The 24,390-nt window shown below is 35.9% G+C and overlaps 1 protein-coding gene across 7 annotated transcripts in view; it reads left to right on the plus strand.

Moving 5' to 3' along the window:
* The window catches only part of SRBD1 (S1 RNA binding domain 1), a 226,926-nt gene that overhangs the window by 58,000 nt on the left and 144,536 nt on the right, over positions 1-24,390 (plus strand). For all 7 annotated transcript variants that reach the window (XR_004678603.1, XM_035001643.1, XM_035001644.1 and 4 more), the window contains exons 13-14: positions 477-567; positions 1,319-1,426. Coding sequence is in view for 6 of the 7 variants with exons in the window: in XM_035001643.1 (XP_034857534.1) it covers positions 477-567; positions 1,319-1,426 (199 nt within the window). In the remaining variant the exon portion in view is untranslated. The remainder of the gene's footprint in view (positions 1-476; positions 568-1,318; positions 1,427-24,390) is intronic.

Consider the following 24,390-nt stretch of genomic DNA (forward strand, 5'->3'; position numbering starts at 1 on the left):
TAATATAATATAATATAATATAATATAATATAATATAATATAATATATAGAGAAGCACACAAGTCATAAATATGCAGCTTAAGAATTATACATATCTACATTCACATATCTACACCCCAAAAGAAGAAATAGAATCATATTACAACATTGCCTGGCATTTGGTACATATTCAGTAAATGTTAGCTTGATGTTATGTGCTATTAAAAACCATTTATCTTTTAGGTGTCATGGCATATAATCTGGTTAATATGATTTTGTTAATAATAAGTAGCAAAGTAGTGTCCTTATAACTTTGGAAGTAACAAAATTTCAGAGTGCTTTGGGAGAATCTGATTTAGTGAATATGAATGATTCATCCTGCATTTTAAAAGACAAAGCAGTTCCCTTTTCTGGTATAAATTACTTAAGCATATCATCTTTGTGTTGTGTTTTGTAATTTCTTACAAAATTGGCTTATTCTTTTCATTTTCTCTAAGGTCAGATACTTCATACTGACGTGGTTTACTTGCATTGTGGACAAGGCTTCCGAGAGGCAGAGAAAATAAAGAGGCTTTTGCTGAATTTCAAGTATGAACATAAGTAACCTTTTGAGTACTTCACTGGCTCAGCCAATCAGAGATACCTTTGTAGCTCCTAATTTGGAGGGAGGGATTAAGGGAAGTGCCCTGGTGAGAGAGAAGGAATCATGTAAAACAATGCTGGGGCAAATTGCTGGAGAACTCTACATTTGGAGACTCCAGAGGGATGCTTCTCCCTTCCTCTGCCACCTTCACTAAACAAAGGTGGTAATATGAGCAAAAGTGAGCATTGAATTCTTTTATTTGGGCTTTCTCTCTCTCTCTTTCTTTCTCTCTCTCTGCCTCCCTCCTTCCCTTCCTCCCTTTTTCCCTCCCTTCCTTCCTTCCATTTTTTTTTATGGATCTGAGGAGTGGATGTGATGGTAGTTTGAAGCTTCAGAGATTATTTGGCAACATATCACATAATTCAGTCATGATGTCTTTATTATGGCCTAGAATGTTCCAGAGTTTCTTATCTATGTGTAAATTTGGTTCCTTCTAGATGGGAAGAAAGCTGACTGTTCTTGATTGTATGACAGTAAAATATTTCTCCATTGCTTCCCATACCAAATGCAGGGGCATTGTCCTTTATTCTATAAAAGTCTGTGCCTCCATTGTGAAATAGTGGAGATGTTGCTTGGCTATATGAGAGAATAAGATCATCGTATGATAGTATTTGTGCATTCTGTGCATTTTCTCCTGATTGATTTAGAAGCATGCCTTGAGCTCATTCCATTTCTCATCTTGTTTATCCCTTGCAGCTGCAGCACGGTGGTGATTGGAAATGGAACTGCCTGCCGGGAAACAGAAGCTTACTTTGCTGACCTGATAATGAAAAATTACTTTTCACCACTGGATGTTGTTTACTGGTAAGGATATTAGGAATGTTTGTTTTCTTTGAGAAGCAAAGGAACTTCTACAGTTCCTTCTGTGATGAATTCTCTCTTCTTTATAATATCCATCTTCTTTGCCTGCAAAACACCTTTTGCTGTTCACAAGCGCTTTGTAGGACAATGTAAAGTGTCTGTCTCCTAGAGAAATTTGAGTTTCAGTATCCTAAAGATTCCCACAGAAATAGCAAGATAGGACTTACTTGCGTTCATGGGGTTTTCTAGGTTGTACCTTGTGTGAGGGTTCTAATTAACTACAAACTAGTACATAGGACTGTGGATAACTTAGCTTTTTTCTCCCAAAGTTCTGATGCGTATAAATTGGTTTTCAGAACTGACAGCCAAGGGTATTACCAATTAAAAGCACTTCTGATATTCCTTTCTTGTTTGTGTCTTCATTGCAAGCTTTCATTTTATATAGGCATCCACTTAACTTCTGAATAGCTTTGGCTTAGCATGACCCATTTCTCTAGTCCTTCCCCAGATCTGTAGTAGTTCTGCTTTCATTCACCTTCGTTTCCTTACTTTCCCTTTAGACCTCAGGTAGCCAGGCTTACCTTTTTCTTTTCTTTTCCTTTTTAAGATTTTACTTATTTATTTGACAGAGAGCACAAGTAGGGGGAGCAGGAGAGGGAGAAGCTGGCTCCTTGCTGAGCAGGGAGCCCAACGTGGGGCTTGATCTCAGGACACTGGGATCGTGACCTGAGCTAAAGGCAGACAGTTAAACCACTGAGCCACCCGGGTGCCCTCAGGCTTACCTTTTTCAAACTACAGTAGAATATTAAGTTCTTAAGGGTTTAATTCTACGACAGAAGATAATTACAATAGCTGATATCTAGGGAAGAGTGCACAAGCACCATCTTCCACTGCTATAAGTCAACTGATGAGTATGTGACTGACAAGATCAACAAACAAAACCCAACACAAGAAGAAGAATCCTAAGATCCATGGAGGTAGGCCAAAAGAGGAGGGCTTGTATTTAGTGTAGTGTTCCATAGGCCAAGAGTGTAATCAAGATGTCAGGAAAACAAATGCAGGGTAACCAAAGGGGATTAGGAGGTCAGGGAAAAAGAAAAAAGCTGTAGGTACCACAGGCCATGGTTCAGGAAAGGACCAGATTGAAAAGTCCACCTCAGCTTCCCCTGTCCCCCTTCTTGTTCAGGATGGTCTGGGGAATACTCTGGATCTTACCTATACTGGGAACTGTGCACATGCATCCAATCCTTTTGAGAACCTGGTACAAGGACCCGATATAGCTGATTCCGTTTATTTCAGGCAACTTGTCTGATTTTTTTTTTTTAACTTGTTCATGTTAATTTAATATAAATATCTTGGGTACATTTGTAGTGCTTATAAAAAGAACTTTCAGATCATTAAAATATTAAATGTGCTAGTATGATTTGCTGTTTCAATCCTCTGGCACATAGTAGGCACTCATTTTATTTTTTGAATATCTGAATGTTTGTTTCCATTCATGTTAAATTATTATACTTGATTATTTTCTGCTTTTGTCCTGGTTTTTCCTTTTGTAAAAAAATAGTGTTTTTTGTGTAGCAGTGGTAACATTTATTGAAATGTAGAAACGGCTAGCTCCTTATGAGACATTTATGCTTATGAGCAATGTATCTAGTTTCTCCTCCTACATTGAAACCTTCTTAAATCAGGGGATCATGTTTTATTTATCTCTGCCTCCTTCCCATTAAACATAACATCTGTGCACAAACATCTGTATATAGGTCCATCTCAACAAATTAAGGTTTAAATTATTTTTAATCAGATAAATATTTTCAAGCTATTGACTAGAATTACAATATGGAACAACTGTAGAAAACTTCCCCTCAGCTTAACACTCTGGTAAATCTATGACTTACTGTTTTTTCTCTTTTTTCATTGATAGAGAAATTTGCATTTGGTAGATTAGAGATTATATTTTGCCCAAGATAAATGATAATTTTGAAATAAAAAATATTGCATGGTTAGAGTTATATATTTATTTAATGAACTGTGAAAGAATTAAAAGGACTCTTTAATGTTTGCCTTCTTATATTTCAAACTATGGTTGGCACACTTTACGCTGATCGTAGAATCATTGCTAGAAATCACAGCATTGTGTGCATTCTGTAGAATTACATGAGATCACATAAAAACCTGGGAGCAGCAAATGGAAAAGAAAATTTTGTGCTGTTAATTCAGACCCTGCACTTTATGTTTCTTCCCTGAAAGCTACAGTATACAAGTGAGTTTGAGCAGGCAAATATAGAAAATAAGAGAAAAGAAATTAATTTTGCTTCCCAATGCCCTAGATCATTAGGATAATGAAAGAATTAGAAAATAGAGTGACCTGAGGAGGTGCGGTGTGTGATGAGAGAATGAGAAAAGGGAACAGGCGCTGTTGGAGAGGCGTGGGGTTATGGGCTTGAGGTTAGATGTAGCAGGCTTGGCCCTTGAAGCACGAGCAGACGGCTAAATCATATTAGGAAAAGAGGGTCGGTGCTGGACATCTGTAAAGTACATATTGGACTTCTCTCTTCTTTCATTCCAGGAGGGTACCAACCATTTAATAGAAAGAAAATAGAAGTTAAGGAATCGTAATTTTGTTGCTTGAGATTAGTTGTTGTATTTTCCAGAGTTTAACTTAATTGCAGGGAGTAGCTTGAGCCTCAAAGGGTTAACTCCTTTGTGAAAAATGTTTAAGAGTGAAGCTAATGAAACTCTTGCCTTAAAATTAGAAAACAAACATTATTTCTTTAAAGGTATTAGTAATATTATTTCAAATTGGAAAACACAGATAAGTGATAGGCTTTTCTATTAGCTCAATTGTTATTTATAGTTTAGAGCATATTTCTAGATTGTGTGTGTTATAAAAAGAACCTCACACTGTACATGTTTTACAGCATTTCCCCAACTTAATACACTCCCATGCCAATAAATGGACTTTACAAAGTCATTTAAAATTACTATGGATAAACTTTTATATGATCTTATATTTTAGTCATTCCTCATTGTGTGACGCTGGCTTTTTCTAATCATCACTATTATCAGCAAAGCTATAATAAATGTTTCATGCTTAAATCTTTGCACATACCTTTATTGCTTTAGAATCCATTCCAAGAAGTAGACTACAGGTTTAAAGAGGTACCTTACCACTGCTCCTAAACTGCAGAGTGCTTAATTACCAAACCCAATCTATTACTGAGATTATTTCCATGCTATTTCTCCCTCTTCTCAGCATGTTGGCTAATTTGGGATGTCTTTACTTAAAAATATTTATATTATAAGTCCGTATAAAAGTCCAGATGAAGAGGGAAGAAAATAAAGCACTTCTTAGTGTGAAATATATCTAAAGAATATAGAACCTCTATATATAGTTTGAGGAAGAATAAAATGATTGTCCTTGTTCCCAGCTTTTAGGCTCCTTGTGTGTTTTTTCCTTGGAGTGCCTCTACCCCATGTAATCACTGTCTTGGGTTGTATGAATTATTGCTTGTTTGAGAAAATTAATTTTCAAACTGCGTATTTGTAGGGCTTTTGAAGTACATTGCCGTGCTGTCTTCCAGAATGACTATGCCAATTAATATTCTTACCTACAGTGTCTCTGCTCACCTTTCTCTGGGACCTTGAGTATTATTATGATGCATGTTTGTTCTATCATTTTTGTTTTAATTGCATATTGATATCCCAGCAGTACTGCTTCTTAACGAATTGTGTAACCTTGGACAAATTACTTAACCTCTCTGTATTTCAGGTTCATCATCTGTAAAAGGGGATGATAATAGTACCTATTTTACAAAATTATTGTGAAGGTTAAATGAGTTAGTATATATAAATTGTTTAGAACAGCACTTAGCATATACTTGCTATTATTATTAATGAAGTCAAATATATTTTTGTATGCTCACTGGCCATTTCTGAATTGTTTGTGTATGTGTGGATGGCTTATGTCCTTTGCTCATTTTTTTTCTGTTGGAGGTTTTTGTCTTGTTCATAATGTTTTGTAAATGTTTTTATATATTAATTATTGGTCCATTTGTTGTAATTTTTGCAGATTATGCAAGTAGTTTTCTCCATTTTGTGTTTAAATTCAAGCTTTATTTTGTATAGAATCCTAAATTTTATCTTTTTAAGATTTTTTTTAAATTTTTTTTAAAGATTTTATTTATTTATTTGAGACGGAGAGAATGAGAGAGAGAGAGCACATGAGAGGGGGGAGGGTCAGAGGCAGAAGCAGGCTCCCTGCCGAGCAGGGAGCCCGATGTGGGACTCGATCCAGGGACTCCAGGATCATGACCTGAGCCGAAGGCAGTCGCTTAACCAACTGAGCCACCCAGGCGCCCCTATCTTTTTAAGATTTATCTGTCTTTTTCTTTATGGCTTTTGAGTTTTTTATTAATCTTGAGTCTAGAATATTAGAAAGTTTATTAGTTTTTGTAGAAAATAAGAACCTCCTATATGTCCAAGAATATCAAGTTTTTTTTTTTTTTTTAATGCAGGCTTCCCTCAAGTTTTTATCTCTCTAACTTTTCTTTAAGTCTTCTGACTTTTCTTTGTAAAGCCATAAAACCTTATTATCTTCTCAGTTACTGATATGGTTGCTTTGAAGCTTTTTATTCTCCAAGAAACCAAAAATTAACCAGAGAACCTTAATCAGCTTAGGTAACAGAAACAGAATAGAAAGCTGTTAATTAGTTTTGAGAGTAGTTTTGAAAAAAGGATGGATGCTGATTTTTCCCTTTCTTTCTGAAGGCCTTTATTGCCAGCTGCAGTGTTTTTTAAACAGCAGAGCCACCTGATTTCTTCCCTTTCCTCCCTTCCTCTCCCTCCTCTTCCCTTTCTCCTTCCTCATTTTCCTTCTCCTTCCCTCCCTCCTTTTTCTTCTTTAATTCTCTTGTTTGGTTACACCATATTTTAGTCATCCGTTGACAACTGGTTATTTTCGATTTTTGATGTATCTTCAGTTTTAAACCTATGAGTATAGACTAATCAGCTGTATTTTCGGTATTTATTTGCAGGCACATTTAGTATGGGATTTGTCTATAACCCATTTAAAGTTAACTTTTATATATGGTATGAAGGTATTTTTTTGCATATGACTGTATTATTCCAGTACCATTTGTGAAAGATTTTCCTTTCCCCATTGAGCTGCTTTGGCATGTTCGTTCAAAATCGTTCAACTACCATATACATGTGAATCTATTTCTGGAGTCTGTTCTGTTTAATTGGTCTATATGTCTTAACACTAATAAGTCATTAAATTAGGTAGTGTAAGTCCTTCAATTTTATTCTTCTTTTTCAAAATTGTTTTGGCTATTGTAGGGCTCTTATGCTTCTACATAAACTGTTGAATCAGCCTTTCAATTTCTACAAATGGTCCTGCTGGGATTTTGATTGGGATTAAATTGGCTCTACAATTTAATTTGTGGAGAATTGACATCCATCCATGTAATTTTTTTTTTTTTAGTGTTGTTGACACATGATGTTACATTAGTTTCAGGCACACAATATAGTGATCCAACAAGTGTACATTATGCTATGCTCATCATGAGTGTAGCTACCATCTGATTCAATTTTTAACTTCAGTTATGATTTTCATTTCCAGAAGCTCTGTATTTTTTCAGATCCACTTGATCATTCTTACGGTCTTTTGTTTTTCCTGAATATATTTTCACACCTATCTTATATTTCCTTAACCATACCAACCATTGCTGTTTTATAGTTTGTGTGATAATTCTAGTATTGAAAATCCTTGGAAGTCTATTTCTGCTATCTGTTGTTACTGCTTGTTCTGCTGCTTTGTTTCCTCTTCAGTTAATTTTTATTGAAAACTCCTTATTTTCATGAACTTTATCTGTGGGAATTCATTGAGGCCTACACTGATTGTGAGACACTCCAAAAAGGATTTGCATTTGTTTCTGTCAGGCTCCTGTAGACACTACGAGCTTGGAATCATTTAAATTAAATTCTCGGCTTGAGTTTTTTTCTGGCCACCCAGGTAGTGTGAATTTAAGCTGCACACTAGAGAGATGGCTTATGGTTGTTCCATGTTCTCATCAGAGATTCCCCTTGTGACAAGGTTTGAGATAGTCCATTTTCATCACACTATCCTGGGGGTAGGGTGCAGTGAGCTTATTTCTCTTTGACCCTTATACTGGGGGTTTAATCTTATGTGGGTGTATGTGTGTGTGTGTATATATGCACATATATACATATACATATATACACATGGGGATTTAACCCCTTGGGATATATATACTTTGGGATATTAAATATACATGGGATATTTAACCCCTTGGGATATATATACTTTGGGATATTAATCCATATATATACTTGGGATATTAAACCATGGGGGTTTAACCCCTTGGGATATATATACTTTGGGATATTAAACTGTATTTTTTTTTTAAGATTTTATTTATTTGACAGAAAGAGAGAGAGCACAAGTAGGGGGAGTGGGAGAGAGAGAGAAGCAGGTTCCCTGCTGAGCAGGGAGCCCCATGCGGGGCTCGATCGCAGGACCCTGGGATCATGACCTGAGCCAAAGGCAGATGCTTAACTGAATGAGCCACCCAGGAGCCCCACTTTGGGGGTTTTATATATGTAAAAGTAGGCAGGGGAATCTTTTATAACCCATATCCATCATAGGTGGACCCTGGGTTTTGTCTTCTAGTCCTCTAGTTGTGTGAAGCTTTGTGAGACCATGAAGATGGAAAATAAAAATCACCTGGTTCAACAAATGCCCTCGGGTGAAAGTCAGCTTCAGAAATCAAGGTTCCCACATTCACTTAACCTTTTTTAGGTTGAGTATTTCTTTCTTGCCAACTCAATTTTTAAATAAGAAGATGTATTACATCTAGGACTTCTCGTTGTTTTCAATAAAATCGACATTTTAGGTCCAGGTAACTGATCTTCCATATTACTGGCAAACAAGTTCATAACTTTATTTTCTATTTTTGTTTCCCCCCTCCACTTGATTTTCTATTTTTTATCTACTACTTTAAACTTAAAATTTGGTGTTTTCAGATATTGAAGACAAATAAAACATAAGGTAAAATTAGATGATCATTTTTAATCATCTAAATTTATACTTTTGAATTAAGAATTACTTGTTTCTTTTATTTGTTTACTTTATGAATGCTCACTGAAATGTGTGTGACATTGTTCTCTGGCAATTTAGTGTTTTTTGTTTTTGTTTTTTAAGTTTAAAAGAGGTTTTGAAAAATCTAGGAAAATATGAAGAGGAAAATAAAAATAATTTGTGATTTTACCAGAGAATGGTATCAACATTTTTATATATTTTATTTATGTATTCATTCATTCCACAAGTATTTATCATGTGTAAATGTTTCATTGAATGAGATGGACTCACTCAGTAAGGTGCAAGAAGAAGACAACTGCTTACTTAACTATCCCACTCCTAGTCAGCTCATGCTTGGAGTAGTTCTTCCATCCCTGGCTGAGATAAGGGTCTCTGCTCTTTCATTCTCTTTTAGTCTGGAGAACAGTCTCTTATCAACAATTGAAATATCTTCAAGGCTCCACATTTGATGTGCATTAATTTCTATGTCAGGTCTGTTTCACTCTGGGGAAACACCACCTCACTCTAGGGGTTTGTAGGGGCATGGTTAGCTTCCTCACTCTTCCCTCCTTGTTATTGTTCCCTTTCTTCCCAACTCACCAGCTGAATTTTCAGATTCCTTTAAGTATAGTCTTCAGAGTTGTGAAGAGGTAAAAGGAGCCATAATATTACACAGTGGGGACAGTTGCAGTCTGAGAATAGGGCCCTCTGGGTGGCCTACATGTAATTGCTGATTCATTCTTCCACGGGGAATTTTTGAAGTACTTGGTTTTTATTTTTGTTTCCTGAGATCTTCCCCAACAGGATCCTTGAATTGTTTCTGTGACTTGGCAGATATGTTCTCAGGCTGACCATGACTCTCCTTCAGTCCTGGGTTTCAGACAGGCTGCTCTTGTCTGAATCACTTTCCTACTCAGTCATCTTGGACAGAATCTTTTTAGAGCTCCCTCTCACTGTCTCCTGCAGGCCTGTTTGGTTCATACATCCTTGTCTTCTCTCAAAGGGGGATCAGCAACTTATCCCTAGTATGGCTCTCTCCCTTTGTTATTCTCTCTCTCCCTTTCTCTCCCCCTCTCTCCCTTTCCTCCCCTCTCCCCTCATGCTTGTGTTTACATCTGTTCTCTTTCTTATGTCACACTCACATATTGGTCCCAGGCAGGCCCCTCTCTCCTGGCATGGTGTGAGTGGGACATGCCTCCACATGAGATGTTCAGCAGCAGGAAAAATGCCGCAGCATTCCAACAGTTTTCTTAAAGAAATGTTCTCTTTCAGCTCTAACACCCCTGTCCTTCTCCTCAAACATATATCCATTTTATAGGATGAAGTTGGGCGATTGCTCATGGTGGCACAATGGGGTTTTGGGACTTAAGCCAGAACAAAAACATCCCATTACACATGCTCTCATATGGTCAGCAAAGTACTCTTAGCACTCAAGACTATGTGGCAGGCGAAGTACTGTGCTGGGAGGTACTTGACTTGACTTCTTGATGCTTTTACCTAGTAGGGAAAGCAGATGAAAATCTAAGTGTATGTGTTTGTTTATATATATTATGCTAATTGGTGATGAATTCTCTATGGAGAATTAAAAGCAAGGTAAGAAGATAAAGTAACAAGTGCAGTTGTAGGTAGATCTAGATATAACATATATTCTTATCTCTTATGCTAGGAATTCTTTCCATGTGTTATGGTATCACCCAGGCTGAAGAAAAGCATGATGAGTTTATGCCCCTCATTTATCCGCATCCACATTCATGTCCTCATTATCCTCATCTTTCCATGTCATATGAGCTCTCTAGACCCATGGTTTTCACACTGTGGGTTGCAGTCCATTGGAGGAAGGTGACATCCATATAGTGGGTCCCAATCAGCATTAAAAAAAAAAAAAGGATAAAAACTAGAGTGCATCTCTTGTTATTAAGTCTAGGTATTGTTCCATGAATATAGGTTTTGGGTACATACATGTATTGTGCCCTGGATTGTGATGTAAAGCATATTTTATTGTCAATAATAATCAGAAAAATTTGAAGAAATATTGCTATATGAAGTCCGATATTTGAACCTTTAAAAATGCAAAGTTAAGGGGGCACTTGGGTGGCTCAGTCAGTTAAGTGTTGGACTCTGTATCTCAGCTCAGGACTTGATCTCAGGGTCATGAGTATAAGTTAAAGCCCTGTGTTGGGCTCCACAGCCTACTTAAAAAAAAAAAAGCGAAGTTAAGAGGTAAGATTATAGGAGTCCCTAATGAGAAGCTGGGAAACTCTTAGAAATATAATTCAGATTACCCTATAAAATTGCAAAAGATCCTCTTAGGGAAAGAAAATAGGGCAACAGTCCTCAACATATTGGGAAATGTAAGCTGGACTAATGTGCTCCACCACTAAAATTATGAACTACAATCCTTTCCAAATTCTCTGGAAAAAGTTAATGGATAGAATTTTCTCAATTAAAATTCCTCATGTCAAAGAAAACTTTCCAAACACTTCATTTACATATGTTAGTTTTTTGGTAATCTTCTTGCAAAGGAAAAGGCTTCTATTAGGCCAATTGAGAGATTCACTCTTGGTAACAAAATTCTAGAGGAAAATGAGAATGTAGGATAATTACACTAGAAAACAAAATAGTTTGGGTGACTGGTTTGCTAAGTCTTATACCCATTTAAGTATATGAAAATTGCTGACACATTCTGTGAAGAATGCTTCCCCCCCCCCCCCCCCTCCATAGAAGAAGGCTGTAAATTACATTATACAAGAATGGTTCTTTGTCAAACCAAGTTTGGAGCAATTTTTATTTTACAGTCATATATTTTTCTTAATTTGTTGATGTCTACTAGTATCTAGTATTTGATTTAGCCCTGTATATTCAATCATATGGTTTGAAATTCACATATTTCATCATGTTCTGAATGGAGCATTTTGACTTCCAGGGGCTCTACCACCAGAAAAAGATGGGGAAGTAAATCAGTTTGTGTGTGTTGGCTGTAAACTTTCAGTCAATTGTATATTTTACAAGGTCAAATACAAAGCTGATAAAAAGTAAGTAACCAAGTGTGTGTAAAAGAAGAGTCACTGATCTGCCAAAAATAGTACAGGAAGACTAAGGCTCCAGGCCTGAATCCCTCTATTTATTGCCTCTCCACAAATGTTAAATATAGCATAAAAGATTTATAATGATTATCTTAGGAAAAAGAGAGTGAGGAAAGAGATCCCACTGCTTGTACATAATGTCATCCTCCTTATCAGGGCCTATCAGAAAGTAAAAGTGCTCTTCTTTTGATTGGCGAGATAGAATGATTTGGGGCTAAGAAGATAGAATAAAGATCACCAAAGAAAACCCCAATGTAACTAAAATAGGGCATTAGTAAGAGTGTTTCCATTTCTCATTTCATCTTCTGGCGCAGATAAAATATTTTCTGGCATTCTGGGTGTACTTGGGAATAAAATTTTGGTGCTACTGTTGGTTAATTATTAAGAAATTATGGGAGCTTGGAGAGGGGTGGATGGTATTTTAATGTTCCAAAGGGGAATAAAGATGCAAATGACTGTTGAGTGTCGATCTTGATCAGGCTATTATGAAATCAGAAAAGGATGGTTAATGAGCACCTAGGAAGGGACAATAGAACATATCTACTGGAAATCAGTGCACACTTTCTATAAATAAAACATTTTGGCTTTATCCCATTTCATTTTCTGTTTGGAAAACTAAAACTGGTAGGCACATTTAGATCTCAGCACAACTTTGAATAGTCTCTTGATACTTTAATGGAGAAACTAGAGAAATAGAGATTTGGTTACGTGGCTCCCGGAAGGATGTTGATTAGCTACTGGTTTGATGTCTGGTGTGAGGTCTCTAGGGGCTTGCCACAGACACTGTATTAGTTAATGTTCTGCTCAGTGATTTAGTCAAGATTTTCAAGTTTGCAGACATGGAGGTGTATTAGAATCAGGATCACAGACCTGTACCTCAGAAACAAATAATACATTAAATGTTAAAAAAAAAAAAAAAGAAGAAGAAGAAGGTAGTAGGAAGGGAAAAATGAAGGGGGGCGGAATCGGAGGGGGAGGCGAACCATGAGAGACTATGGACTCTGAGAAACAGAGGGTTCTAGAGGGGAGGGGTGTGGGGGGATGGGTTAGCCTGGTGATGGGTATTAAGAGGGCACGTATTGAATGGAGCACTGGGTGTTACACGCAAACAATGAATCATGGAACACTATATCAAAAACTAATGATGTAATGTATGGTGATTAACATAATATAATAAAATAAAATTAAAAAAAAGAATCAGGATCAGGAAAATTTTGGAAACACATTGAACCCAATTTAACAAGATGAACTGGCACAGGGATAAATGACTTTTGTGATGTTAAAGGAATTTTCAGTAGAGATTTCGATGAGATGATTTCTAAGGTTTCCTTGAAATTTGACCATTGAGGATTCTATCAGAATAATGTGTAGCAGATCTCTTGAACCACCTGGATTTAATTTTATGGTTTTGTTTTAAAGGAATTTACTTCCCATCTAATCAATAAGCTTAGCTATGTGACGTAAGATATATCTAGCTATGTAAAGCTCATTATATTGTGAAGTTAAAGTTATTTTATATGGAGGAAAAGTTGTTGTGGTTGCTGTTATCTATTTATTTAATTATTTATTTTAAAGATTTATTTATTTATTTTAGAGAGCATGTGCATGCATGCAAGCAGGGGGAGGGGCAGAGGGAGAAAGAGAGAAAATCCCAAGCAGACTCCAGGCTGAGTGTGGAGCCCAACACAGGGTCCAGTCCCAGAACTCCAAGATCATGACCTGAACCAAAATCAATAGTTGGCGGCCCAACTGATTGAGCCACCCAGGCCGCCCCCCTGTTATTTATTTTTGACTAGTACAATAATTTCTGCTTTTCATGTAAGGTCAGTTTCTTTGTATTTAAAAAGATTTTCTCCTCCATCTCCATTTTATAGCAGTGATGGAGGCCATGAATTAGACTTGAAACATGGGACAGCCTAAAAGTGTTTTTTGGATATTAGTTTGAATACTATGCTTAATGACAGGTTAAGGTGATAGAATATTTGTCTCACTTCTTTCTACACTGATGGCTACAGAAAATGTATTGTGATGTTTTAGGATTTTGTTGTCCTTCACCTATTGACTGATAATCCTCTTTCCATTTCTTTGACTATTGTAAACACTGGACTTGTTTTAAAGTTTCCTTTCTGGTATGTTTGTGACATACAATTTAAAATTAAATAAATTTTAAAGTAAAATTATTTTACAACCCATATACTTTATGTTCATTTTGTGGAAATGGCAGAATACTTTTAAAAATATATATTTTTAATATATACTTTTAAAAATATATATTTAAGTAGACCGTTTCAATGAGATATGTTGGAAAGGAGGCATAAGGAATGAATAATTATGGGTGTGTGTGTGTGTGTGTGTGTGTGTGTGTGTGGTTTTAAAATACTATTTGGATTCAGATTCAATTTGACAGTTTTTGATCAAAATAAAATATTTTTTACCAGTTTTGTAACCCATGTGTTTCTGTATCTCTAAGTCCAGTTTAAATATCTGCAGGAGTTATCCCAACCCCCCTTAACTGTAGCCCTTCTTGCAGATCTTTGTTTATTGACTTAGATTAGAACTGGCCTAGAGCCCAGTGATGGTCATTTCTAGTCTTAAGGTTTTTGGTTACAAATCTGCTTTTGTTGCCAGATCCAATAAAGAGTCTTGATTGTTTTTGTTAGTTTTATTACAAGTTCTTGCCAAAGATACAATGTATTATAACCAAAACAGATGTTCTGTTTAGACAAGTGTATTTGCTATAACAGAACCTAAAATTTAAATTAAAACAATAGTATGTTCTGCATTAATGTAACAAGTGATGAAGTTTGGGATTTTATGAGTATTTTTGATAACTTTTAGAAATGGAAGGAACAACGCCTTATTTTATGCAATTGTTTTACATTTTTTCTTTATCCCAGTTTGTGTATATGTACAGTCTTACACTCCTAGATCCTCCTCCAAGCTAACATTTTACTGTGATCTTGAAAGTGGAGTGGAGTTCACCATTTTCATCTGTACACAAGTTCTGTTATTAAAGTACATTTATCAGATAAATACTGTTTTCTGCCATAGAGACATCAGTTGCATAGAATAGTTTTTAAATTCTAATGTTTATAGGGGTGCCTGAGTCGGTTAGGCATCTGACTTCAGCTTGGGTCGTGATCTTGGGAACCTGGGATGAGCCCTGCATTGGGCTCCATGTTTAGCGGGGAGTCTGCTTCTCCCTCTCCCTCTGTCCTTGCCCCTGCTTGTGCTCTCTCTCTCAAATAAATAAAATCTTTAAAAAAATATTCTAATGTTTATAAATAAGTAGATGAAATAAGTTTTCACAGATCTTTCCATAAATGCTGTACTTGGTAAAGATAGGAACCATTTTATAAGCTTGTATTGTAGATCTTTTGGTACACTAAGTAACTGTCTCTGTGATTCGGGCCCAGAACAATCTTGATTTATGCTGAATTCTGTGTTGTAGTGAACACAGACATGTAGTGAGTACAAGATGAATGTATTTATATTACGTAATTTTAATTCTTTTTAAAGTCCTAGTCCCTCAATAAATTAGATATGTAAGGAATAAGACTACATTATCAACAAATTACTGATGGGATGAGTTTTACCTTGAGATTGTTAACTCCTTGGCCCATTCTAATTTGTTTTTTCCTCTTTTCTTTGGCATTAAAGAGCTTGCTATTTTCCCTCACCTTTGGTCGACATTTAAAAAAAAACATGTTCCATTGATTATTTGGGAGCATTTAAGGTTTTTGTTTTTGTTTTTTTTAAATTAGAGAAGTTTGGGTTGTACAGAATCACTATGATTCTGTCTCTCATTTCAATTGCATTAGGAGAATGCAAAATTGCTAGAATTCTTTGTTGTTGAGATCCTTTTCATTTGATTATATGGGACTTGGAGATTCTGGGACCAGAAACTTATACTTGCAAATAGTTTGAATCCAACTTATTTGTGTTTTATATGGTTTGGGTTTTTTTGTTTTGTTTTTGTTTTTGAGGGAGGAACCTTTTGAGTCTAATGTATTTTATGTGGCTAAATCTTTGTATTATGCTCTTCTGACTTATTGAAATACAACTTTCAAGTTCCCCCACATCCGTACATTTCTAAGGTTACACCCAGCTTAATTCCCATTACTTTTCTGCTTCACAGCACTTGCATTTTGAAGGGACCCTAACATTTGGGTTCACATTATGATAATTAGGTTTCAGGGGCATGGAGGATTAAAGATGTCTCAGGTCTAGTTGCAGAATAAAGTTCAGAAGCACTTGTAAAACTTGCCTGATTGGTGGGTAGAGGTGCTTTTATTTATTCACTACTCATGCAGCATTAATCCGTATTTCATCAGGTACCTACAGTGCTGTAATTCTAGATGTGACCTTGGGACTTGATTTACTTCAGCTCCATTTTCTTTATTAATGTACCATGAAAGAGGTACATGAAAGATAGCCAACATCAAAGTACCTTTTAAAGTAAAATGGTTGATAGGAATTCCCTGGTATTTAACACTGTCTGTCAAATGTTTCAGCTGGTTTGCATCCTTTTACAAGCTATTGCTTGCTGCACTAAAAGAAATTTAAAGCAGTTGTTTCAAGTCTTTTGTGGGGGGGCTGGTTATGGTGGTGGTAGCTGGCGTGGTGGTGGCTGGGTGGCAATAGTTAGCTAGAGAAGGGAGTAACGAGAAGTTAAGAACATACTTTTTTTCAGCTGTGCTCCTCCCGAGGTGGTTTGTTTTTGTGTTTTTCTTTGGGTTGGGGAATCTTTAGTCCAAAGTGGCACTTATGATTAGAGTTGAGGAGGCACTCATCTTGGTTATAAGGAAATTGAAGAGGGTGGCCAGAGAAAATTCATCAAACCTCCATGAAAGACAGAATAAAAGGCAAAGTCAGTATCTTATTCAGAGATTGTTTAACCAGTTTAACTTCACAGCCTGTTTATTCTTTACTGAGCCATCTGAGAAAAAGCTTTTAAACATAGTAATGCGGGAAACTGAGTCTTAAGAAGAACAAAGGAAACAGGACTCAGACAAGGTTTGCCATATGTATTGTGGAATATTTATTTTCCTGTAAATGCATGTTTTAGAGTCTATGGTCTCTGTTCTAGGTTAAATATATGGGGGTAGAATTCTTGTAGCTCAGTTTTGAAACTGATTCCTTCTTTGTTTCACAAACATTTGTTGGATGTTTCTCTCTACTTAAGAAAAAATGTTTAAAACATTTTGCTTTTCAGTTATTATCACAAGGATTATCTGTGGATCTATTTCTAACATCTTTACCGCAGACCTATCTTAATCTAATAGTGAAAAATAGAAATCACAGAATATTTTAAAAAATGAAATTTGCTTTCAAATTTATACTTTGTTTTCAAATTACTTAATCTTGACCTATAGAAGTCTTTTAAAATCTATTGTAATAAAAACTTTTTGTAATTGGTATTTGTTAAAATGTATTTGTGTAATATTAAAACGCTTTAAAAATAGCGTATTCTCTTGATATTCTGTAATTTTGTTTGCACTTAGCTGCTTAACATTTTATTCATATATGGCAGGAAAATAAATTTCAACCCAGACCTGATCTTGCGATTTATTGAACTAAAGTCTTTGGCCTGTAAAGTGTAAGAAACCAACAGTGTAACTAACACAGAGGAGTTTGGTAACAGCCTTTCTCACTGTCAACATAGTGCTACAGAGCTGTAGAGGTCTCCTGAAGACAGATAGCTTAGTTTATGTGGGGGAGTGAGCAGCATATGCAACTTACTTGGCATTTGAGTCTATGATTGAGGAAGGGGGTAGAAGAGGTACCTCTTGCCTGTTTCCTGATATAGGAAATGCAGAACTTCTTGCTGCCATTGCTGTGCACCATGTATGGCTCACCCCTGGCATTAGGAAAGGTGACTGAGGGTTGAGAGGGGTAGATACTAGGAAATCGGTAGTAGAATGAAGGCTGGAAGATGTGTACCTTTCCATTCATGCCACGTTTTTCTCTCCCCCTTCACAGTTAGCAACATCTTTTTTTGCATAGAAGATATGTTCCTTTAAGAATTTGATATGACTCATCATAGTCCTAGGGAATTGAGAGACAGAGAAGCGTGATACTGCCTAAAAAGTCATCACAATCTATCTTGCAAGCATTTCAGCTTTTGTGAGGCCCAGTATTGTGGAGTCCTTTGGTTGGCATACTGATGCATGCATCTTTTTTTTTTTCCCTTAATTCTGAGGTTTTATATATCCTATCTAATTTAAGGTCAGTGTAGTTAAAGCACATGAATTAGCCCTAATATTGTATATTTAATCATTCAAACATAATAACTATAAGTTAATCTAAAGCTTGATTGAAAGGATCAACAGAGTCAAGGATTATAAATTTATCAATTAGTGATAAGCAAGTTGGGCTTGCAAATAAGTCACCAGCTTACAGTTGACTGGTATGTTTTCGACTGATTTTTTTATGTTCCCTTAGTTACCCTGCTTACCTAAAATTCCCCTTATTCTTCAGAGCATTTTATTTTTCCTCTCAACAGAATGATTTTCGTGAATCTAGGAATATAAGGGACCACAAGAAGTGTGATAGACTACCCTCCCAGCTCCCAACAGGTTTGATTTCCAACAGTTCCATGGTTCCATCCTGATGCTGTCACCATTGCCATTGTCACGTTCTACTTGCTATTTTAAGTTACACTCAGTAATATATTGCGGATGTCTCTTGGCTCAGAATTCAGATGTTGGTGTGGCCAAAATGCTAAAACTTTGAGGTGGAATACAGGCATGAAGAAGCTTCTGTAGTGTCTTCAGTGTATAAGAAATACTTTGAAGATGTGCATTTCTATTCAGATCATATGCTCTGATTTCTAAGGGTCAGTGATTTCCTTCTCTTCCAGGTCGTAGGCTTATTTTGAATTAAAATTCACTGGTTGGGGCGCATGGGTGACTCAGTCGGTTAAACATCTGCCTTTGGCTCAGGTCATTATCTCAGGGTCCTGCGATTGAGCCCCACATGGGGCTCCCTGCTCAGCGGGGAGCCTACTTCTCCCTCTCCCTCTGCCCCTCCCCCAGCTTGTGCTCTCTCTCTCTCTCACTCATTCTCTCAAATAAATAAAATCTTTTAAAAAAGTTTTTAAAAAAATTTATTGGTTATGTAAGAACAACTCCGATATCTTTTTTCTTTCTTATCTCCACTTCTTTACGAGAGGGCCTTTACCTGTCAAACTCTTTTTGAGATTCTGTATCTCGTTCTAAATACAAAATGCTACTTTTAGGTGGTTTTGACTTTGGTGGGAAAAGTAATAAGTAAAATTTTTACCAAGAGATCAGTCTTTTTTTCTGTTTCAATAAATTTTGTCAGGTGTAGAAAGACTGGAAGGATGTTAAAGACCCCTGCTTAAATTTTCAGATTTGAGACTTGATATTTTTCTCATTCATGGTTTTTGGCAGGGGAGTATGAGAAGTGGATAAAAGAAGCTGACCGGAGAATCTTCCAGTAACATGTTGGGCTTCTGAAGTATCTTAGATCTTTCAGGTTTGATTTGCTTCTACTCTTCATTTTCTTACTGACTTTTTTTTTTTTTTTTTGTCATCTTCTCCTTCTGGCTACTTTTCCTTAGTGAGAAGTGACAGGTTTGTGTTAAGTGGGAAAATGTAAAATGTATCTGTATTGTTGAATTTAGTAACTTGGAGGAATGTTTGTCTCCAAAATCCAGTGTAAGCACAGCATCCATTTTTTGTTTTTATATAGAAGCAATAGTTTTCATTTACTATTTGGTCCAGCTCATCTTGACTCCTTTTCAGTTTCATATACTGCTGTTTCTCCCACCTCTTTTGAATAATCTAATTTCCACTTCTCATAACTCTTTTTTCTCTGCACCCTTGCACCTCTTCTTTGCTCTTCAACTTAGTGCTCCAAATATTTTCTTCATTTCCTTTTTCTTCTCTGTAGATCTTCTTTTCCTTGGTAATTTCTCCATCCACTTGTGGGGCTTCTTCATCTTTTGCATCTGTGGGTTCAAATGTACATCCTTAGTTTGAAGTTCTCTCCAGAGATCTGGACTCAGGTTTCAATGGCTTGCTGCCTGACATTTGGGTACCTCTCTGGTGCTTCAGATTCAACCAAATTTAACTCCATGCTTTGGCTCCCACAACTATTTTTCTTCATGTGTTTCTGTTCTTTTATAAGCCTCTACTTTGCTAGCAATTCTGTCGTTGGGCACAAAATGGATAATCTTTGATTTCTTATTCGGCTATATACTCCATTCAAATTGCTGTCAAATCCTGTTGATTCTCCCTCTGGAATGTTTCTACTCTTTCTTTCCTACAGTGTCTCCTGTTGCCATTCTTCTTTCTTTGAGAGTGTGAGCCTTTGATGAGCTGGCCTTAAGCTACATTTCCAAGATAATCTCTTGATACTCCCTTCTCAACCCAAGGCATGATGTTCATCATTCAGGCTCATAATCTGAGTCTGCATAGCTCTTTACATTATGCCACCGATACCATTCATTAAGGAATCATATAAGTTAACATTCCTTATAGGAATTAGCACCAAGTTATAATTTATAAACCTATATTTCATTAAATAATAGCTAAAATAAGTCCATTTTCAATATTTTGTTTTATTTTTCAAGGTAATCTCATTTAAATCTTCCTCTGATCTGCTCCTATTATTTGTAGTGAAATTTTGGTTCCTATTTTCAGTGGATTCCACTTAAATGCCCTTCTCTCTCAGAACAGGTGTTCTCAGATATCAGAAATTCTTATATTCCAGGTAAATTGGAATATTTGTTCTTTGAACTTGTGTGGGTTCTTTTTCTACTTTTGTAGTTAAGAGAACAGTCTGTCGAGCCAGGTTCAAATTAGAGCTTCACCCCTTACTGCTACAGTGAGTATATCAAATCATTTAATCTTTTGGTCTCTCATCTCTAAAAGTGGGAATGATAATATTATCAACCAGAGGATGTGGTGAAGATGAAGTGGAATGATACATTTAAAAATACTTAGAATGGTGCTTGGCACATAATATGTAATCAGTAAATGTTGGTATAAGGGTCCTTGGCTGTACAATGTGGCTACCCCTTTGCTCATACCACCACCTTACCTCACACCCCACCCCTTTCAAACTAAACTTTTGCTTTGTTAGCTCAGGGAAGAGAAGGCCTTTACCAAAGGAAAAGAGGAACAAAAAGTTCATCTGGCCCGTTGTGCTTCCAGATGGCCATTTAAGAATTTTACAAGGTTATCTTTGATTAAGCACATTTTCATTGTGCTCCATCTCCCCCATTGCATACTCTTTTATTTCCTTAAATATATTCGGCATACACACACTATATTCTTCATGTGATAATTCCAACAACTGTGTGTTTGCTGGTTCAGAAGCAAATTTTGTTACTTCTGCTGACTTAGGCACATGCATTATGTGATTTTTTTAAATTGTGTATTCATTTTCCCTGGAATTTTAACTCTAAAATCTTTGATGCCTGGATTTAATGTGTTTTTCTTCAGGGAGGATGGAATTTGCCTCTCTTACATAGCAGTGGTGCAATCTTTTAAATACTTTCATACATTAACTCACTTAATCCTTGTAGCAGCCTTATAAAGTTGCTCTTCATGTTTAAAAAAATACATCTAAAACATGAGACACAGAAATGACAAGAGTAAAAGAATGGAAAATTATATCCCAGGCAATTACTAGTCAAAAGAAAGCGTTTCCAGATGTCAAAGAGGGCCCATTAAGCAGTCAGCAGTGAGTAGTGCAGAGGCAGCAGCAGGCCCTGGGCCTCAGTGGTACTTTTGTGCTGTTGTTGGTTCAAATCAGGCATATGCCTGCAGGAGTATATCTGCTCAAGCTCTGAATCTGGTTTCACTGAAGAGCATCTGGAAGAGATACCCCTTCAGTCCAGGATGCCTTGTGAGAAAGTGGATTCACACCTGTTCACACAAACTGCCAAAGAGCAGTTTGTTTTTGGCATCTTTGATGACAACTAGAAGATCTCCACATTTACCACCAGGATGCAGCCAAAAACCTATAGAGATCTGGAGAAGCAGCAGAAGAGAGTGCCAGTTCCAGAATTTTATGTAAAGAACTCCCACAACTCTGTACCAGAAAGCCAGACAACCCAATTAAAAAATGAATAAAGGACTTGAATAGATATTTCTCCAAAGAAGAGATACAAATAGTCAATAAGTACATGAAGAAGCCAGACACAAGACAAATATGGCATGATTCCACTTATATAAGGTACTGGTAACTGTTAAACATTTAACAGTGTATTTAATGCAACTGAATTGTACACTTTTGAATGGTTAAAATGATTAAAATATGTTATGAATACTTTACCACAATAAAGACAAAATTTAAAGCAGTGATGATAAATAAATACAAGAGGATACAAACAATACAAAGTATGTTCTATAAGCACAATGGAATAAAAATAGAAATTAGAAATTTGGGAAATTCACAAATATATGGAAATTGAACAATACTAACTTATTAATCCTAAATAATCAAAGAAGAAATAAAAAAAGTTAGAAAACACATTGAATGAAAATAGATACATAACATACCAACCTTTATGGGATACAGCTAAAGGAGTGTTGGGAGGAAGGCTTATAGCTGTAAATGCCTTTGTTGAAAAAGAAGTCTCAAATTAAAAAACTTAACCTTCCACATGACACTGAATAAAGAAAAGCAAACTAAACTTAAAGCAGGAGAGAGAAAAGAAGAAGAAAGGAAATAAAGAATAGAACATAAATTAATGAAATATAGACTTTTCATTAACAAATGCAATGAAATGGCAATGAAATCAAAAGTTGGTTCTTAGAAAGTATCAACAGCATGGACAAGCCATTAACTAGACTCACCAAGAAAAAAAGAGAAGACTAAAATCCTTAAAATCAGAAATGGAAAAGAGGACATTACTACTAACTTTCCAAAAATAAAAATGATTACAAAGGAATAATAAGAAAAATTGTATACCAACAAATTAGATAACTTAGATGAAATGGACAAATTCTGAAAAGACACAAACTACTAAAAATGACTCAAGAAAAAATAGATTATCTGAATAGACCTATATTAAATAAAAATAGTGAATTAGTAAAAAACAAACAAACAAACACAAAGAAAAACCAGGTCCAGATGGCTTTATCACTGAACTCTACCACATACTAAAACGAACAGACAACCATACTAATTCCTCACACACTCCTCTAAAATGCAGGAGGAACACTTCTGAGACCTTATTCTATGAGGCGAGTATTACCCTGATACCAAAACCAGACCAAGAAAACTACAGACCAGTATCAGTTATGAATATGAATGTAAAAATTCTGAACAACATATTGGCAAACCAAATCTAGCAACCCATAAAACAACACACCATGACCAAGAGAGACTTATCCCAAAAATGTAAAGTTGGTTAAAAACATCCAAAAATCAGTTAATATATCAACAGAACAAAAAACAAAATTCATATGATCACCTCAGTAGACACAGAAAAACCATTTGACAAAATCTAACATCTTCTCATGATAACACCAAGAAAACAAAGATTAGAAGAACTCAACCAGATAAATGGCATGTGAAGAAACTCACAGCTAACATCACAGTTAATGGTGAAAGATTAGATACTTTTCCCTGAGAACAGGAACCAGATAAGGATTCTATTCTGACCACTTCTATTCAACATTACATTGGGTTCTAGCAAGGGCAGTTAGGCAAAAAATAAATAAAATAAACAATATCCAGATGGAAAAGAAGAAATAAAACTATCTCTGTTTGGAGATGACATGATCTTATATGTAGAAAATACTAAAAAATATACTAAAAAAAACCAACAAAAAACCTGTTCAACTAATTAAAATATTCAGCAGGGTTGCAAGATACTAGACCAAGTGGTCTTACCACTTGGCAACTGCCACTTGCCAATTATATTTCTATATACTTGAACAATCCAAAAATGAAGTAAGAAAATTCCATTTTTAATAGCATCCAGAAGATTAAAATACCTAGCAGCGAATTTAACAAAAGAAGTATAAACTTACTCTGAAAACTACAAAACATTATTGAAAGAAATTTGAGAAGGTCTAAATTAATGGAAAGACCTCACAAGTTCATGGATTGGAAGACATATTGTTAAAATGGCAATATTCCCCAGACTGATCTCCTTATGCAGTGCAATCCCTATCAGAATCTCAGCTGAATTCTTTGTCAAATTGACAAATGATTCTAAAATTCATATGGAATTGCAAAGGATCCTGAATAGCCAAAACAACCTCAGAAAAGAACAAAGTGGAAGAAAGACTCACATTTTCTGATTTCAAAACTTACTGTAAAACAATGATCATCAAGACAGTGTGGTAAGTGGCACAAGGACAGACATATAAATCAATGGAGTAGAGCCGAGAGTCCATAGATGAACCTTCATTTCTTTGACCAACTGATTTCAGCAAGAGTGCCAAGATCATTCAATGGGGAAAGAATAGTCTTTTCAACAAATGTTGGTGGCACAATTGGATAGCCACATACAAAAGAATGAAATTCAACTCTTTCCTTATGGCATATACCCAAATTAACTTAAAAGGGATCAAAGACCTGAATATAAAAGCTAGAACTATAAAACTCTTAGAAGAAAACATAGGAGTAAATCTTGATCTCAAATTTGGCAGAGGACTCTTACATATGGCCCCCAAAAGCATGAGCAACAGAAGAAAAAAATAGATAAATTGGACTTTATCAAAATAAGTCTCCTAGCAAGTGCTCAAGGAAGTTGGGAGGTGTTGTGGATAATTAAATATTCAGTAGATTCCTTGAAG

The sequence above is a fragment of the Mirounga leonina genome, unplaced genomic scaffold (assembly GCF_011800145.1).
Source record: "Mirounga leonina isolate KUSES-001 unplaced genomic scaffold, KU_Mleo_1.0 Mir_125, whole genome shotgun sequence".
Lineage (NCBI taxonomy): Eukaryota > Metazoa > Chordata > Mammalia > Carnivora > Phocidae > Mirounga > Mirounga leonina.